The sequence below is a fragment of the Sciurus carolinensis genome, chromosome 11 (assembly GCF_902686445.1).
Source record: "Sciurus carolinensis chromosome 11, mSciCar1.2, whole genome shotgun sequence".
Classification (NCBI taxonomy): Eukaryota; Metazoa; Chordata; class Mammalia; order Rodentia; family Sciuridae; genus Sciurus; species Sciurus carolinensis.
The window spans coordinates 94277543-94296618 of record NC_062223.1 but is presented as its reverse complement, the minus strand read 5'-3'; the positions used below and the strand labels follow the sequence as shown (position 1 = coordinate 94296618).

Here is a 19076-nt window from a genome sequence, read left to right as displayed (position 1 = left end):
AGAAAAGGTCAATAGGGAGATCATAGAAAGCTGCCCTCTGTATCCCCCGCACCCCCGGAGTCATGCAGTCACCCACCTTCCAGCACTATAGAACTTGCTTTTTCACCCCAACATACAGGAAAAGAGATGTTCTTGCTATTCCTGAGGAAAAGCAGAGAAGGCAGTAACTAGGTTCCAGCAGGAGGACAAGGGGCAACCCATGTGAAAGAACTGACTCTTCTGGCCCAGGCCCTTTCCTTGGTCTTGTATGTGCCAAGCCCCCAGGTCACTACTGAGAGTGTCAGCCAGGTCCAGTACCTGTGGCTAACCCCTGGTCAGCCTGAACCAAGGGTGCTGATGAGCTGCTTGTCTGTAGCATAAAATTCCACAAGTTGCGGGCTATGGGTGCAAAAAGGATGGCAAGGCAGAGAAGGCTGTCTGATCTAAACTTGCTGCAAATTCACACCCATCATTTCATGGGTTTATTGCCCAACCAGTGTGCCTCAGATCCAGGCTAGAGAGAATCTGCCTGGGCAGGGTGCTGGGCATTAGCAACAGGTGGAGCTTGGCTCTGCAGCTCTTCAACATGGCTGCCTTTGGAAGCATCCTGAAAGCAGCGCCGTGGGTTCCAGAGAGCTGAAAGGATCCTCTTGTACTCCCTGCGGAAGTTCTGGTTCAGGAGCCCATAGACAATGGCATTCAGGCAGCTATTGAAATAAGCCAGGAAGTAGCTAGTGACAAAGAGCCCCTCTGGGACCTGGGGAGCCACTTCTTCAGGGTTGATGGCCACAGCGAGGCCGATGCAGTTAAGGGGGGCCCAGCAGATGGCAAAGATCACAAACACTGCAAACATGGTTAGAAAGCTCCGCATGTCACTGGGTCTCAAGCGCAGTTTGCTCTCTGACTTGGCCTTCCTACGGGCCTGAAGCACCAGCACCCAGATGCGCAGGTAACAGAAGGCCACCACAGCAATGGGGAGGAGGAAATGGATGACCACCACTGCTGCTGTGTACTGGGCGCTGGCCGTCTGGATGAAGGTGCAGGAGTAGATGCGTGGGTCATACCTCAGGGACCCCACAAAAAAGTTTGGCACTAAGGCTACCAGGGTGAGGAGCCAGACAAGCACTACGTAGATTGGGGCATGCCAGTGCCCGCAGAACCGGTGGTAGGCTATGCTGTGGCAAATGTAGCAATAGCGGTTAATGGCAATGGCGGTGATGTTGAAGACGGAACCAATAACGCTCAGGCCCATCACAAAAGCACTGGCCTTGCAGTGCATCTCTCCCAGTGCCCAGCCATCATAGAAGATGGCCATCAGGATCAGCGGGTAAGGGTACAAGGCCACAGCCAGGTCAGCCAACGCCAGACTCACCAAGAACAAATTACCTGAAGCGGGAAACAGAGAGCAAGTGTCAGCAGAGACCCCAAGGTTTTTGTTTATAGAACATCCTATCTATCACTGTGTTATTTCCAGCATTGGGAAGGGACATGACACAGCATTTAGAAACATAGTTGAGGATTCTTATTGCATCTGTGCTACTTAATAATTGGATGACTGAAGCAAGTTACTTAAGCTCTCAAAGTCTTACTGTTTTGTTTTTGTTTCTGTTTTGGTTTTGTCCCGGGATTGAACTCAGGAGCACTTGACCACCGAGCCACATCCCTGGCCCTGTTTTGTATTTATTTAGAAACAGGGTCTCACTTAGTTGTTTAGCACCTCACTTTTGCTGAGCATGACTTTGAACTCTTTATCCTACTGACTCAGCCTCCCAAGTCACTGGGCATGTGCCACTGTGCCTGGCTACAGCCTTACCTTCATCATTTGCAAATTGGGGCTAATGATACCTATCTTGTAGTAAAACTTTGAGAATTAAATAATAATGCCCGGTGCTTGGGAACACAGTGGGTGTTCACAAATGACAGGCAAAGATGTACAGGGACTTGGTATCATTTAAGCTCCAACAAAGATTTTGGAGGAGAATCTAAAAGTCAGCAATGTGGATTCATCATCACTACCAGCCTCCCCTTCAAACCCATGCTTCCCCGCACATCTCTTTGACAGTTTCCTTTTGCATTTTCTCTCCTCAGGTTGATGGAGTGAACCTGAGGAGACTTTCTAAGTGACTTGAAGTTGTTTATCTACATGTGAATTGCATTTTACAGCTGGAATAGAAGAAAGGTTTTGAGAGTGGAAACAGTGTTCCCTGTGTGCCTCGTCCAGGGCCCACACTCCCAGCCATATAGAATAGTGCAGAGCCCCTGTCCTGTGGGGTGAGGAAGGATGAGGGCTCCTGTTTTACAGTGTTGGGAGTTTCCTGAACTTCCTCTCTCCTCTGAATGGAGCATTCTGCAGCAGCATCAATTTCAACTAGCCAGGAGAGCCTTAGGGAACCATACAGCCATTGATTAAGAGGCTTCACACATACCTTGGGCCAGAGACCTAGGGAGGTGGCAGGGCTTACTTCAAATGAACAGTCTCAGCTCCTCAAGATTTGTTTTCTAAAATCTATACCAACTCATGAGTAAAGCACCAAGAACCCGTAAGTTCTTCAACATGAAGTTCAGGACACGAGCAGCGCCATTTCTAATCCTATTTGTTTCATTTGTCAAGCACTGTGCTTTAGGAGCACCTACTATAGGCTCAGAAGATAACAGACTCTCCCTATAGCAGGAACTGTCAGCAACACAGTATGTGTGGGCAAAGTCTTTCAAATCTCCTGGCCTCTTGCCACAGGGTAATGTCAAAGTTACCAGCCTTAGGGTGGCTGAACACAGAGGGCAGGTGGAAGGGGCTCACAAGAGGAAAAATTCCTAAGTTGGCAAGAACGCCGATGCTCCACTGCTAATGTTGGCCATAGAGTTTCTTGATCAACCCCACTCAGAATCAGTAGAAAAGAAATCTATTAGTGTCCTGGAAGTTCTCAGGACCTAAATACTTATTCCCACATCCAGACCTAGGATATCCATCCCTGTCCTCACTCTACAAAGGCTGATGTAACCACTACATAGGACCAGAAAGGCAGATGAAAAAAGTCCCTAAGGTTCTGCAATCAGAGAAGTCAGACTGTGGTCTAAGATTCCAGGGATTATGGACGAAGGAGGGCTTGGAGCCTACCAACTGGGAGTTCACCTGATTCAGGCCTGCAGGAGAAGCAGACTTTACGCTTTCACTTATTCACCCACAAGGATAGGGAAGAAACTACCTCCAGTCTTTCCTTGTGCAGGCATACATTCTCACCCCATCTCAAAGAAGAGTCCACGTAACATGCTATCAGTGGGGCTGGAAACCTGGAAGACACACAGGCAGCCCTCTTTTTAAAATTTTTTATTTATTTTTTAAAATTTTTTACAGACTGCATTTTGATTCATTGTACACAAATGGAGTACATCATTTCATTTCTATGGTTGTGCATGATGTAGATTCATATCATTCGTGTAATTGTACATGTACATAGGGTAATGATGTCTGTCTCATTCCACCATTTTTCATACCTCCCTCCCTCTCATTTCCTTCTACATAATCTAAAGTTCCTCCATTCTTCTCTCACTCCCCACCATCCCCACCAGCCTTCTTGAAGTGTCTATTTTGGCCTCAGAGGACCTGGGTCAACCCCATTCAGAACCAAATGAAAAGAAATCTATTTAGTATCTTGGAAGTTCCCCCTCAAATCCTATCCTAGGTCCTGTGTCTGAACCTAGGATAGGGTTTGAGAGAGATGGGATGCAAGTGAATAGAAAAGAAGCCATCTGGACAATTGGAGTGCCCCTGTCTCTGCAGACATTCCAGTGGAGGGGGGCTGGTGAAGGAGAATCCTATTCAGGCTGAGTTCTGGATCCCTTTCTCTTCCACTATTAGAGGGATTTATTTTCTTCGTGGATCAAAAATCCCTTGTTTTTCTTTAGCTGTTATTTCAAATAAAGAAATGTGTATCTGCTTGGGGTGTGAAGGTCTGGTGCCTTTCCATTTAATTCTCAGCCTCATTGGCTGTCTCCAGTGCCAATGGTCTTGGACTCACCTCCTCAACCTGTACTTGCTTCTCGGGGAGAGGGAAATTTCTTCTCAAATGTCTTAGTTTTGGCTACATCATGATCCTAACTATTTCTTGTCCCACAATTTTAAAATGTCCCCTAAAACATTGAGGTGATGCTGAAAGTTAGAGCAATCTGAGATAATCTCAATTCTGCTATTTCCTGGTCACAGGAATTTGGGCAAGTTAGCCAAACTACAATGCTCCTGTTCAGTGCTCCTTCATCGGTTCTGGTCCTCTCTGTTTCTTTTGGACTCTCCTCCCCCATCCATGCACACTCAGTGAAGAAAATCACATCTTTCCAACACAGGAAGATTGGTCCCTGCAGGGCCTGCTGGTTCCTGGATGAATGGCAAATAGGCTCTTGGCACTTGCAAGCACGTGCAGAGAAAGTCAAGAGCTGCTGGGAGCTGGTGCCAGCTCTGCCAGCTGTTTCCCTAGGAAAGCCGAGTCAAGCTCCGCAGTGTTAATGTGGCTCAGTTCTTAATAATGCCCTAGAGGCTGGCAAACAGCTTGTAAATAGTGAGAAGAACACATTCAACTCCACGTGGAAAGTGATTCAATTACTCTCCCCTATTATGCCGGCTGTTGTTAAAAAGCTGAAATCAAACAGTTCCTGCTGCAGATTCATCTGCCCAGTCATCTTACTGTCTTGTGGCTTTCTTGGCACCATTTCAAATTAGGTGAATACAATTCTTGTTTTGTCTCCCATCTGTAAGAAGCCAGGTCCTATCTGGAAGAGACTCAAAAGGAGATCCGGTTCTCCATTCATTTCTTCCCTGGACAGGTGAGAAATCAATCAGCATGCACACAGCCCTGCTCATCACCCTGTGCACAGGCTTCTAGTGAATATTTATATCCCAGGTCGTGGTGTGACTCATTTCCATCTGCCTCCGTTAGACAAGGTGTGCTAATGGAAAGAGGTCTCCACATCAGGGTTGCTTGTAAACAGGGAATTCCCTTCCTGTATTCATATGTAAAGCTCATCCCTTCACCACAGGGCCACCACAATCCCCTCCCTTTTCTCTTCCCCATCCTTCTTTCTGGAAATCTAGGTAACCCGGAAAGAGCTAGCTAGTGCTGAGCTATCTAGTCTTCATTGGATAAAAGAATTATGGAAGGCAGAGCTACCCTTGCCCCTCTGCCTTGCCTCTTTTCCCTGTGCCCATCCTCTGGGCTCAGAGAGGAGTTTGGAATAAATTGCCCCTGGTTATTAACCTAAATGGCAATGTAGAAATAGATATTCACTGAGTCATTTACTCAACAAGCATTGCTGAGTTATCTACTAGAGAGCAGCTCTGACTATTCCAGGAGCTTAGGGAAGCATGGTGAGGAAGATAGACACACTTTCTCCACTTACAAAGCTCATGGTCTCAAAGAAGAGGCAATTAGATAAATACAAGATGCAATTAGGAGAATGATAGGGAAGTCAACAAAGATCTATCATTGCTAAGAGGGTTACATTTCTTGTGGCTTGAGATCTTCTTCCATCTATTTAAATTTCATTTATGGAGTTTCATTTATGGAGTGCCTATCACACTTGGGCAGGGAATAGTGATGGATGAAAGACATGTCCCTGCCATCAAGTTGCCACCAACACACAAAAAGAACAGCTGTTCAGGTCAATGAGAGCTGGAAGGGAAGCCACAACAAGCTGGTAGGACAGTGAGGAATTCCTAAGCCAGACTGGGGGTTACAGTGGAAGGGAATGGGGCTTGTCAGGCAGAATAATTCAACAAGGGGCTGGACAAAGCCACCAAGGCCCTTGCAACAGGAATGATTTCAGAATGGCTGTTCACCTCAAGTAGGATCTTGTATGGTAAAAGTCATAAGCAATAATAATGATCTTCAAATGAATAATGAGATACTGTAATTCTGTTCTGCAGATAGGCAATTCTGAAAAATTTGAACAAATAATTTGTTAAAAACTTGATTTCCTTACAAATACTGAAACAATGCTTTAAAGTAAACTTATAATTAGATTTTCAAATTCCTTAAGGGCAGAGATTGTTTTCTTCCAAAGTCACATTATTTATGAAAACTCTAGGGTGCCAGAATGGATCAGAAGGGTTGACTTGACATTTTCTTTGCTTTAATATTAAAAAAAAGGATTGCAAGGAAACTAATAGTGAAGTAAAATCTTTTATCCATCACTATTCCCATGTAAACACACAATATGACCTGTATTTCAACTACACAAAGGAAAAATATATTTAAGAGTGTAAGAAGCATTTATTTTTTAAAAAGTGAGATGCTATTACAAAACATTTATAACCATAAAAAGAGATCACTTGAAAATTCTTGTAAGTACCATTTTATTACTTTAATTAAACTTAATAGTAACAACAGAAAAACAATTAGTGTAATACCTTAAGTTGATAGTGTGCATTTACATATGTTGACTTAATTGCTTCTCATAAGAATCCTTTAAGGTCAATACTGTGATTCCATCTTACTGATAAAGGTGCAAACACCCAGATTATGTGAATTGCTCATAACTACAACAGAGAAAGATGGAGAAACAACAAGAAAAGAAAGAGGAAACCAGAAAAAATAAGTGTCAAGGGGGTATCTGCAAATAAGAACAGCATATTAACCATTGAACTTGGAGGTTAGGAGGCCAGCAGCGACATCAGCAAGGACAATGTGGAGGGATAACTTTTTACCCTATAGGCTGCTCTTCAAAGGAGAGAGGAGAGAGAGAGAGAGAAGCACTTGGAAAGGGACATGTCTTTAATGGGGAATTGTGGAGTGTCGCTTTTTTTTTTCCCTTTTCTTTCGCTCTCTTAAAGGAGAGAGATTTTGTAACTGATAGATAATAAGTACTTAGTAATGTTAGCTATGATTTATTATAGTTGTTTATGTTATTATTAGTTTCAGTGAAAGAACAAGAAAGTGGACGATGTGTCAGAATAGGATCCCCATGAAATAAGACGTATGGGGATAGAGAGAGATGTTCTGACAAAGGTGCCATAAGGTGATTCCATCATCTTGTGAACATCACAGTGTGAACTTACACAAGCACAGATCGTGGGGCCTACTACACACCTAGGTTATTGTAGTGGTGGTGGATGAAGATGATGACGAAGGTATGACATTACCTACAGATTGTGAACTCTAAGATTTGCCTTCCTAACTCCTAAACTCTTACTTTATTAGCAACACATGTGTAAGATCATATGTCTTGTTACCCACATTCAGTACCTTCTCAGTTTTGCAGACAATCACGTCTAAACACAGAATTCAACGTTTTGGAAATAAAGGCAGTCAAACATGAAAGTCTTTATACCCCTGGGCTACTGAGAGTTTCTTGGGGGGGAATTAAAGAGGATTAAGAGCTTTCCTCATTAGGCAGCTAAGGACATAATTATGGGATTTTAAAAAGTGCTCATTTTTTTGCTTGGCGAAGAGATAATAAGGTATTTACTGCCAAAATATGAAGTAGGGAAGCTCAGATGCTAGGGAGGGAGTCCAAGGGAGCCCAGTTTGGCCTTTAGCTGATAACAAGCATTCCAAATTTGGCTCACTCAGCAGGTCAGAGGACATCTGGCAGCAAGTGACATCTCAATGAATGTTTGGTGGTAAAAAAACAGAACAAGTTCCATCTTACTCTGGAACTTCCAGAGGGCAGGGATTGTGAGACTACTAAATATTTCCCTCCCCTCTGGACCTTCTAAGTGTCTTTGGGCAGGGTCATCCCACTGATTCACACATGGCTCACTTCTCCTTGAGAATGAAAAGGGACCACAGTGCAAGCTCTGCTCTGACTGGGATGCTCAACACCAGCAGAGGCAGAACATCCTACCAGTAACCTTATAGGCAGGTACTGGTTGAGATAAGAAAGGGTGCAGATCCTGAACACTGCTGGCTGCCCTGAGAAGGGGGCTTTGCTGTTGTGAATAGAGCAGACTCTGAATAAGGACCTGTGTGTTCAGTAAGCAAATGCTTCATATTGTCCTGGGCAAGCCCCATGTCAGCTACTATATATCTTTCTGCCTTACAAATTATTGAAATACCCTAGAAGTGCCAAAGTTTCTATTCACTAACAATACCTTCCAGGCAGCCCTTTACTACAGTGGCAGCTTAAAAGCCCATCATCAGGCCACAGTCCCTGACTGTTACCTAGGAATTTAAGGTCTCTGTGCCTATGGAGCCAGGAATAACTGATGCTATAGCACTTTCCTCTCTGCTAAAAGAGAGGAAACCAGATGATACTGTAAGGACAGGGTTCTCTGAGCTTTCTGGTGTGGGGACTGTCTGGATAATGCAGGTGGTTGTAGGAAGTTCACATTTTATAGACAGCTTACAGTGACTCAGAACAGACCAGCAAGGAAGCATGTTCCCTGAAAGGGATCATCGGGGTATAATATCAGAGAACTATGGAGCACCTGGAAGCCTGCTGAGCAACTCTAGTCACACAGGAGCAGTCAGAGAGCATGCCTTTGTGAAGAAGGCATCCATAGTTGTCTCTGGAGGGTAAAAGTGAGGTGTTCTTGGGGCCCTCAGTGCTGGAAGCAATTCACTCCCATGAAATTCCTACTGATTTTGTGCTGAGTCCCATACCTAAGACATATCCTACCTCATGAAGTAGCCTACCTCATGAAGAGTTGTAAAGCTTTCTATCCCACTACTTTGTATATCTCATCCATATTCAATTGGTATCAACAGAAGTGCCTTCATGTCCTACTGTGTGCCTGGCTCTGTGGACAGAAATGGAATAAAATCTCAGATTTCATTCAATCCAGTGGGGAAGAGAGACACACATGGTACAGAGAGGCGGGTGCTGTGGAATCCTGAGGAGAGAGGCACTCACTACCTTATTCGTGGTAGTGATAGAAGGCATTAACAACTGTCGGGGAAGAGGTCTGAAGAAGGAACGGATGTTGACCAGGCAGAAGAGGCTGGGGACCTTCTCAGTGCGTCAGAGCATGAACTGCATAGGAAGTGGCAGTAGCCCCCTTTGGCATGAGTGAGTAAAGGGAGATGAAGCCCAGAGTTCAGCAGGTTAGGTCAGTCATGAATATTATGGGAGCAGTACTCTGTAGTTGACACTGTTCTGTAGGTGGAGGTGGCAGGAGGACTGCATGGGCAGAGCGTACTCAAGACAGTATCCTGAACCTGCCCTCACCATCGATTCATTCCTCCCTGTCTGCCTTTCTTCAGTGGCATCTATGAAAAAGCCAACTCACCACACATAGCAATAAGCTGCAGAAGAAACTATCCCCAATATGAGGGACAAGGATCTGCCCCACAGAGGAACTGGGTTTCTAATAGTAAAGTAAAGGACAAAGATGTCTCCTAAGAAGCGCAATGCAACCTCAATTTGGCCTGTGTATCTAGTTATTAGAAATATATGTGTTCTCAATGCCAGGTCCTAATTTCTTAGTATTGATGAATTGAGAAGCCAGACATAATTATGAAAGGATCTGAGTTAAGTTTTTTTTTTTAAAGTAAATCTAAACACTTCAATAAGAGAAGGTCTAACAAAAAGTGGAAAAGGTGCTAACTATTCAAAATATTTTAAGCATGTTTTGAAATCTCACTCCACTAACATCATTTAGTTTAAGTCAATACTACAATGTTCATATAAAAACTTCTTAAGGACTGAGGTAGACGTAGCTCAGTAGCAGATGAGCTGGTCTAACATGTGCATGGCCCTGGATTTCACCTCTAGCACCTAAAACAAAATAAAACAAAACAAAAAATACTGGTTAAATTGCACGACTGCCGAAGTCACCAATAAAGCAGGAATATGAATTACTTTTTTTCTGGGGCCTGGTGTGTAGTTCAATTGTATAGCTCTTGACCAGCATGCATGAGTCCCTGGTTTTCATCCCCACAACTCACTCAGCAACACACACATATTTCTGGTGCTGGGCAGCAGCAGACACATCAGGAGGTAGGAAGGACAGGATGGAGGATGTGCCAGCAATTTAACATGCTCATTCCCCTCTATGCTCTCAGACCAGTAAACTTTTTGTGAGGGTCTCCTAGAGCACAGAAGAGGCCAGCCTTCCCTGGATAGTATGGAGGGGAGAGGATTCTTGTCTCACTCAGGCAAGAGGAAGCAGCAGCCTCTTCCCTCAACAACTTTTCTTATGGCAAGAAACCCAATTACTGAGCACTGAGCTACAATCAGTCAGGCCTTTTCTAAGCACTCAGAAAGTTAGGGAGGGAAAGGGTCAAGTCAGAATCTGGAGGACCATCCCTCCCAAGAAGAAATGCCAGGAGCTGCCTTCCTCTTGCCTCCCTGTGCAGGAAATGAATGTTTGTGGTTGCTGCAAAGGGACAATATGACTATGTTAACTATGGTTTTCTAACCACAGCTTGCTCTTTCCTAATATATGTTTTCCTTCAAAGACACAATAACATCTTTAAAAAGTTATTCCAGGTCAGAGTAGTCATCATGACTGAAATACCCGAGTTGTAAAGCTTAGCTCTCCCTAATAATGCTCAGTTTCCCTTATGGTGGCTAGAAGAGCATGCTTTTATTTTTGGCCAGTTTTTCAGATGAAAATCCTCAAGCTGCAGATCCCTCCCCTGAAAAAAAAATATATAATTATTTATTTAAAACAGACTTTCTGAATTTTCTGGCACCTTAAAAGGGAATTTGAAACTTTAAATTGGTTTTCTGTTGCTTATTTAACACTATATTTGAGTTGCCCACTAGGGTCCAATAGGAAATTACAAAATTAACAAACTGGTCACTGAGCTTCTTCCCAGGTTGAAATGGTCAGCAAGCTCCAGTGACCTGTTATGTTCAGAGTTCAGATACTCCCTCCCTCTGGTTTAGTTCTCTGGAAGAGCTGAATAGGGGAAAATTGGAATGAGACTGGATTTAAAGGGGCAAATATTTTCAGGATTGCACCATAATTTAGCCAAATTGTTGTTTTTATTTTCACAGTTAATCCCACGAATTCCCTGTCTTTAGAAAAGACCATGTATCTCAAAGCAATTTAGTTCAGTACAAGCATTGCTTAACGATTTCTGCATTTACACACTCTTGTCTGGAATTGGATCTACAGATGACCTGGAGATGGAGTTTTGACACAAAGCAAACCAGAATGCTTCCATTAATTCACTCATTCTTTTAGCAAGTCTTTTCTAAGTACCTACTACATGAAGTCATAGTGCTTGGCAGGGGCAGACAAGAGGTGTCAAGGGTCCTGCGATTTCTGTGGCCAAATGGGGGCACTCTCTGGAAGGACACAGATTGGACCACTATAGGTAGCAATAATGTCCAACTGTGTGAGATCCCACAGTACCTCACCTTGCCAAAAAAGCCAGCAAAAAACCCAAAACCGCCTTTTCCCCATTCACGCCGGCACTAATATGCCAAGTGCTTCCTGGACAGCTCCTAGAAGCAGCTCCTTGAACCGCCACACGTCGAGGGAGCCAGAATTCGCCCTATCTTCGGAGTGCAGAACCAAACTTAAGGACTAGGTTAGAGTGGGGGAAAAGGGGAGTGGGGAGCTGGGGATCTAGGATAGAGAAGGCAACGAATCAGATCGCGGGGTCAGACCAGACCAGAAGGCAGGAAAAGTTCCCCACCCCAGCAGCGAGTGACGCTCACCTGCGTTTCGGAGCTTGCGGTTCCGGAGCACTGAGAGGATGACCAGAAGGTTGCCCACCACGTCCACCGTGGTGGTGACAATGAGCACGGTGGATAGCGCAGGAGCTACCCAGGGAGGTCGGGGCGTCCGTGGGGGCACAGCGCCATTTGTCCCGGACCAGTCCGGGCGTACTGCCAGCCCGCCAGCCTCGCAGCAGTTGGCAAAAGAGCCATTCTCCTGCATCGCGGACCCTCCCGCGCTTGGCGTCCACCGCGCTGTGCAAGATAGCCCAGGGCGCGCAGTGCTAAGCCAGGCGTTCCTGCCGCCCTCTTCCCTGCCCACCAAACACTCACTGGGAAAGAGGCCAGTGGGGGAGAACTAGAGGAGATAATTAAGCGTGGGCAGGGGGCGGAGAAAATATGGGAACAGTAGTAGCACTTGGGAGTGCGTCCCTCTGCGGCATGCAGGGGAACTGTAGGGACCTCACCAATAGCGCTGCTTGTAGGAGCTCAGCCCAAGCCTGGCTCACTACAGGTGACCAGAGCCTGTCTGGCCTGTCCTTGAGAGTATGGTCACACGCGAGACCCCCATATTTCCTCCACAGCTTTGGGGACGCTGTGTCCAGGTAGTAACACCCAAGTTTTCCAACGGGAGAAGATGTTGGTGGTCAGGACCTGAAGATCCATTAATAGAAAGGCAAGGTGCCAGATTCCCCCCTCCCAGCCCAGCAAAGGAGGTTAGAGTGCTAACTAACCTCTAGGTAGCTGAAGAAAAAGGTGAACCTGCATTATGTTATTTTGCAATTGTTCTGTATTGTCAAGGTCTCTATCTAAAAGACAATACTTTAATAAATTTATGAATATCTATCTTAGCATAATTCTTAAATAGATGCACAGTCAATACTGGGGATAATTATAATGTGGTTTTGGGAACGAATAGGACAAAAAGAGTGAGACGTAATTATAGGAATGAAGGAATTCATTCAAAATGTTTGAGCACTTACTCTGAGAGTAACAATAGCTAACCTCTTTGGGGTTTTAATTTTATGCCAAACATTATTCTAAGCACTTTTTGCATCTACTAGAATCACTAAAATAAAAGTGACAATGAGTCCTGAATAAATCAAGAAGTTGAAGCGAATGGAATTCTCTTACATTGCCCTTATGAGAATACAAAGTAGAACAGTCACTTTAAAGGGCTACTTGTTTGTTCCTTATAAAGTTAAAAAATGCTTATCCTATGACAAGGATATTCAAAATGAAATAAAAGTTCAAAATAAAATGAAAATGAAGTACATATCTACTAAAATTTTTGTACAACGATGTTCAGAGCAGTCTTGTTTATAGTAGCCCAAATCTGGAAATAACCAAATCTCCATCAGCTGAAGAAGGGGTAAATGAATTGTGGTATATCCATGCAATGGAATGTTGCTCAGCAATAAAAACTACTGATAGACACGACAGCATGGAGAGATTAATCCAGGCTAATCAATATAAAAATTAATGTTGAATGCAAGAAGCCAGATACCAAAGGATATGATTCCTTTATATGAAATCCTAAATCATGAATCTGTAGTGATAGAAATCAGAACAGGGGCTGCCAGTGGGGATGGGGATTAGCCCGGGGGCGGGGGGCGGGAATACAAAATAACTTCTGGGATGTTAACAGTAGTGGCAATAGTAGTAGTAGTAGTAGCAGCAGTAGTAATAGTGATTGAACAGGGGCACTTTACCACTGAGCTACATTCCTAGCCCTTTTTATTTTTTATTTTGAGTCAGTGTCTCACTAAGTTGCTGAGACTGTCATAGAACTTTGGATTTTCCTGTCCCAGTCTCCTGAGTGGAATTACAGGTGTTTGCCACAGCATCTGGGTAGAATATAACTTTAATGTATTTTATTTTATGTAAATTATACTCCTCCCTACAAACAGCAAAAGGGAAGAACACAGTGGAGAGGGAGGGACTGAGATTGCAGGAGAAGGTGTGGATAATGAAAGGAGCAAACACTTGGAGAGGTGAGCCCATTGAACCCAAGGGGCATATGATTGTGAAGAGAGGAAAGCTTTCTACCCTATGGCAGAGAGAAAGAAGAACCCAGGTGCAAGTTCAGAAGTGCTTCTACACTGGTGTGAGATGAGGGAGTTCCTTTCTGGCTTTGGTATTCTCGGGTGTTTGAGGCTACCTTAATAGCCAGGCTTCAGGGGAAGAAAGATTGGAAGGGTTTGAAGATAGAAGGTATTAAATGTCATTGCAGAAAGTGAGAACATTCATTAGGAGAGCATAGCAGGTGTGACACGAGTGTGAATGTCCCTGTGCACAACTTAAACAAACCCAATCAGCTTGGTTAGTGGTTGTTAACTAGCAAAGAGTGAGTTGTTTGAAACAGATTTATTTTTTATTTTCACTTTCTTTCTCTGTGTGTGTGTGTGTATGTGTGTGTGTGTGTGTGTGTATGCGTGTGTGTTGCTGGGGACTGAATTCAGGGCCTTGCACTTGCTACTGGGCCCACACCTAGGCTGAAACAGAGATTTTGGGGAGGGGCACAGACTCTTGCTGTGAAGGCTTTGAGGGTGGTTATGGGGGTAGGTTGCTGGGTGAAGGTGGAGGAAAAGGTTAGAGATGAGAAAGTCCCCACTGAGAAGTGGGGAGGCAGTGTTATGGTGGGAGACAAGGGAAATGAGTCAGCAGGCAAATCCCCAGTGAATGAGGAGGAATGACCAGCAGGTTCATAGAAGAGCAACAGGAAGGAGCCAGACACCAGCTGGACACTGTGAGAGTCCAGGGGCTCTTATAGGAGGAAGGATGGGTCAGGCTCTCCCCATCTCATATATGCAAACACAGTGGGAATTCTCTGGCTTTCAGCAGCCCTCATAGTGTTTGGTGAGTTGAATGCAGTCTAAGTTGCCTCAGTGCAGACACATACTCAATAACCCACATTTGGTTAACTGAGCATGAAGCAGAGGAATTTACCTCATGCTACCGTAGAACAGAATTTTCCCCTCACATATATCCACAATAGTGTAGCTCAAGATCCTTAAGCATCAGGAATTACGGTATTTATCTGCTTAAGAAATCAATGCTTCGTCCTGGTATAGCTGGATCAGGGCAGGGCAGTGGTATAGGCCTTTAAAAGATAGTTTGGCAATTTCTTACAAAACTAAAATACTCTTATCATGTGGTCCAGTAATTGTGTCCTTTGTATTTATCCAAGCAAGTTGAAAACTTTAAATGAATAAAGCTTTATATGAATAAAATTAGATGTTTATTTAAATTTATTTACAATTCTCCAACTTGGAAGCAATCATTTTGGAAAAGTTAAAACCATAGAGACAGTAAAAAGATCAATGACTGCCAGGAGTTCTGTGGGGAAGGAGAGGTGAGTAGGCAAAGCATAGAGGATTTTTAGGACAGTGAAACTATTTTGTATAATATTATAATGGTGAATTTAGGACATTATACATTTGTCCAAATTAAAGGGTGCATAACACCAAGAATAAACCACAGTGTAAACAATGGGCTTTGGGTGACAATAATGTATGAGTGTAGTAATATAGAATATAACACATGTACCATTTGTTGCAAGAGGCTAATAGTGAGAAAGTTGTGCCTGTGCAGGAATGAGAGATATATGGAAACTCCTTATACTTAAAGAAGGGTGTTGCTAGGAAGGATAAATATGTCCCATGGCTCATACATCCTTACCCAAAACAGAACTAACACACTATAAGACAAAAGAAAGCAAACCTGGGGAGAAAGTCCAGAGGGCAAGTAGGCTGGAGCTATGGCACCTGGTAATGGGGTTCACACTTAGGGAGAGGGTATCTCTTTAAAGAACTGAGAAGGCATCCTGGAAGGAGTGAGCTCAGGGCCTGGACTGGAGAGATGGACTCTCTCCAGTCCTGGTAACCCCTCAGGTCCTGGTAAGCCTTCAAAGTGACACTGGGACTCTGGACTTGATCTCAAGTACAGTGGAATCTGTTGTCAGATGCCTGCATCCTGCCAATGAAGGCTTTTGTCAACTTGCCTTCTGCTATTATTTGGATATGGTTTGAGTGTGTGCCCCAAGCTTACACACTGGAAGTATGATTCTTTGCAGTTTCCTGTCTCATGTTGTGATCTCGTCCTCTTGCTTATGATCACACCACTATAATGCCATCTGCCCTGAGGCCTTCATCAGAGTCGAGACAATGCTGGTACCATGCTCTGAACCTCCAGAACTGTGGGCTAAAGAAACTTTTCTTTGTAAAGAACCCAACATCAAGTATTTCATCATAGTAACATAAAATGACTAACACGCCTTCCCCTTCCACAGGACAGAAAGTGTCTATTGCAAAAGCAATTCCCTCCTTGACATCCCAGTATAGAAGAGAGGCGATTACTTCCAGTATGCCAGGCTGATGGCCCTTAAGGGATAAAGGATTCTTTTCACAATTGACAAAACCAATAGCTGCTGCCAACAGTGAAATGAAATTATATAGGTAGAAAAATAAAACCTGGGAGAAGAGAAGGAAGAGAGACAAAGGAAAGAGGATGAAGATTCCTAGGGGGTTTACTAATAAGATAAATCAACATTCTGAACACTTAGAGTGTCTTAGGATTACAAAAATGAGCAGAACTGTTTTCCCTATATCTGCCCACATCCCCATATTAATATCTTTCACTCCAGATAGTCTTGAAACCTTGTCCAAATCACCTTCAGTCAAGACATCTCATGTCACCCCTCAGCAGATCTGTGAGTTCTGGGATACAGGAAGAATTGGTTCAGTTAGAAAAGAAGGAAACAGACTCTCAAAGATAAATAGCTTCCCAAGGGTAGTGACTGAGAAGTGGCCAGTTGTCTGACAGAATCCATTTCTTCTTTAAATATATAGTGGCTTTTCCTCCCTCCATATGAACTATACAAAGAGTAATATGAGCAGATTTTTCTTTTAATAATCAACTTGCAACAGGGCTGAAACCACCACCTGCCCTTTTAATAATACATAAGCAATAATAAAAGCGGACATGACACTGCTGATATTGAATGTACCATGCTTTAGACCTGTTGACATGTGGATTATTTGGTTAATCCTCACAGTGTCTCATGAGATGGATACTCTTTACTGTGAAGAAACTGAGATTTAGAGAGGTTAAGAGACCCAGCAAGTTGTCTCAGAGCTGGAACTGTAATCTAGACTGTCTGATCTCAAAACTTGGTGCAGTTATGTTCTTGTGCTGGGGAATATTAAAGTCTTTGACTGTTTTCCACCTGAAGAGATGGACAGGGAAGCTCAACAATGTTGAACACATTGAACCCTTGGAGAAATTGGAATAAGACTCCAAAAGTTCCTTCTGTCAGCTTTGAAAAAAAATGTTTTCATAGATCACTAAAGATTATACCACTGCCTAGGCTCAAGAAACTATCCAGATCTCTTCCTGGAAGGAGGGACACTACAATAAAAGGAAACACAAAAACCAAAAAAACTTTTTTTTTTTTTTTAACTCAGTTTCTGTGAGGTCATTCTTCCTCACATTTCTTAGCACATGCTCATGGCAGAAACCAGTCAAGTGATCCTGGATCAAGCTGCTAGGACAGGGTCAGAGCAGGCAAGTTCTTTCCACTTCTGATTGCATAATCTTTTCCTTTTCTGACTTTTTCTTTCCCTTTGAGGAAAACAGAATGAGTCATGGCTCTGGTTATTTTAGATTTGAATTTTATCTAACAGTTCAGTGTTCTTGCAGAAGGTTCTGACCCTTCATTTAGGTAGCCTGACCCCTGAGTAAGCCCTGGTTAGAGTTTGCCTATTATCACATACTGTGCAGAATGGATTATTTAGCCGATATATACACTTATATATAAATTATATCTAGATTGATCATTTAAATTGTTTGAGTTTTGGTCTGTTGGAATTAAAAATATATATGTTTATAATTTACCAGAACATTATTTTCCTTGTAAAGATAATTTTAAGCCAAAAATCATAAGCAGAAAAATTCAAGTGAAAAGGTCTCATCAAGATTGTGATAGTTTCTTGGCACAGTGACACATGCCTGTAATCCCAGTGGCTTGGAAGGCTGAGGCAGGAGGATTGCAAGTTCAAAGTCAGCCTCGGTAATGTAGTGAGGTCCTAAGCAATTTAGACAGACACTGTCTCAAAAATTTAAAAATAACCAAATAAAAAGGCTGGGGATGTGGTTCAGTGATGAAGCACCCCTGAGTTCAATTCCTGATACAAAATATATGTATACATATTATGATGGTTTGGACTTCTGTAGAAAAATTTTATTTTGGAATTTAAATACTTGTTTTTAAAACCTGGGAGTGAGGAGACCCAGCTATAAGAAGATCATCACAGGACTGGTTACTAGGCAAGCAACGCCTGAGCCAGCATCATCTGGGTGTTCATATGAACTCTACCCCTAGGGTTAGAGGATGCTCTCCTACAGTCCCAGAGTCCCTTGGTTGAGAAGTGCACCCACATTACCCTCCTCTCTCAAGAATCAGGTTTACTCTATCCCTAGGCCCCCTGCAGAGATGCCATTAGTAGACCAAAGCTATTTCCATACTGGCTGTGAATTAGCTCAAAAAGCCCACATTCAACACATTGCACCTCTGCCTCCACAGCCAATGAGTGAGACAGAACGGACTTAAAATTCTATTTTAACATGGGTTAAAATTCACTCTAGGTTTCCCCTGAGATTTCTTAACTAGAGCTAATTTTTTTCTAGTTAATTTTCCAGGACCTGTCCTGTCTCCTACAGACCATTCTCATTGGCATTCTCTATTCCTACTCTTGTTTCTTTTCCTTCTGCACCCACATTCCTTGAGCAGGGAAACATCTAGTAACAGTTGCTTACCAAGTATATGCAAATAATGTGTAACACTTCCTATGCATTACCTAATAATAACCCTCTCACAGTTGTAGAGAACTTGAGTCAGTAGAAGCATTATTCATGTTTTACATATGAGAAAACTTAGGCACAGAGATGTTAACTAACTTTATCAAGGACATAGAGGTAAGAATCAGTAAGCTTTGGCTTATCTAATTCTAAAGCTTCTCAACTATTTTGGCCATGATTATCTTCCTGGTTAATAGTATATCTGAGGTATATAGTATGGCAATCTGAGGGATTTTCTGATACCAACAACCAACTCTCCAATTCTCAGACACCAACCTGTTGTTCAATAGTTCAATTCAATCTGGGCACTATTTAGCAGGAATTAACGTCAGACTCCTCAATTTAAAGATCCAAAAGACTGCCCCCACTTGAGATGCCATTCACAGGTCTATACTACCTGTATTTCTGATCATTCAGCTATAAATCAGAGGTGCTTTGGTTTTAATGTGTCCCCAAATTTCATGTGGTAGAAAATTAAACCTCAAGGCAACGGTGCTGGGAAATGAGATCTTTGAGTTCTCATGAATGAATTGATGCCATTGTCATAGAAGTGGGCTAGTTACCTTGGAGTGTGTTCCTAATATGAGGATGAGTTTAGTCCCTTCGCCTTTCTGTCTGTCTGTCTCTTGTGATCTCTT

The 19076-nt window shown here is 43.2% G+C and overlaps 1 protein-coding gene across 1 annotated transcript; it reads right to left on the bottom strand.

The window, feature by feature from the left end:
• Positions 1-493: 493 nt before the first annotated feature.
• Mtnr1b (melatonin receptor 1B) lies at positions 494-11803 on the bottom strand. Its single transcript, XM_047515797.1, has 2 exons — positions 11581-11803; positions 494-1365 (listed from the first exon to the last, which is right to left on the bottom strand). The coding sequence occupies exons 1-2, from the start codon at positions 11801-11803 to the stop codon at positions 494-496; spliced, it is 1095 nt and encodes a 364-aa protein (XP_047371753.1).
• Between the last annotated feature and the right edge of the window lie 7273 nt (positions 11804-19076).

What these genes read in the sequence shown, in the direction of transcription:
- Mtnr1b (XM_047515797.1), bottom strand. Translation starts at nt 11,803, where the DNA reads ATGCAGGAGAATGGCTCTTTTGCCAACTGCTGCGAGGCTGGCGGGCTG. An exon ending in CCGCAAGCTCCGAAACGCAG is followed by an intron (nt 1,366 to 11,580) that starts GTGAGCGTCACT and finishes TTCCCGCTTCAG; the next exon opens with GTAATTTGTTCTTGGTGAGT.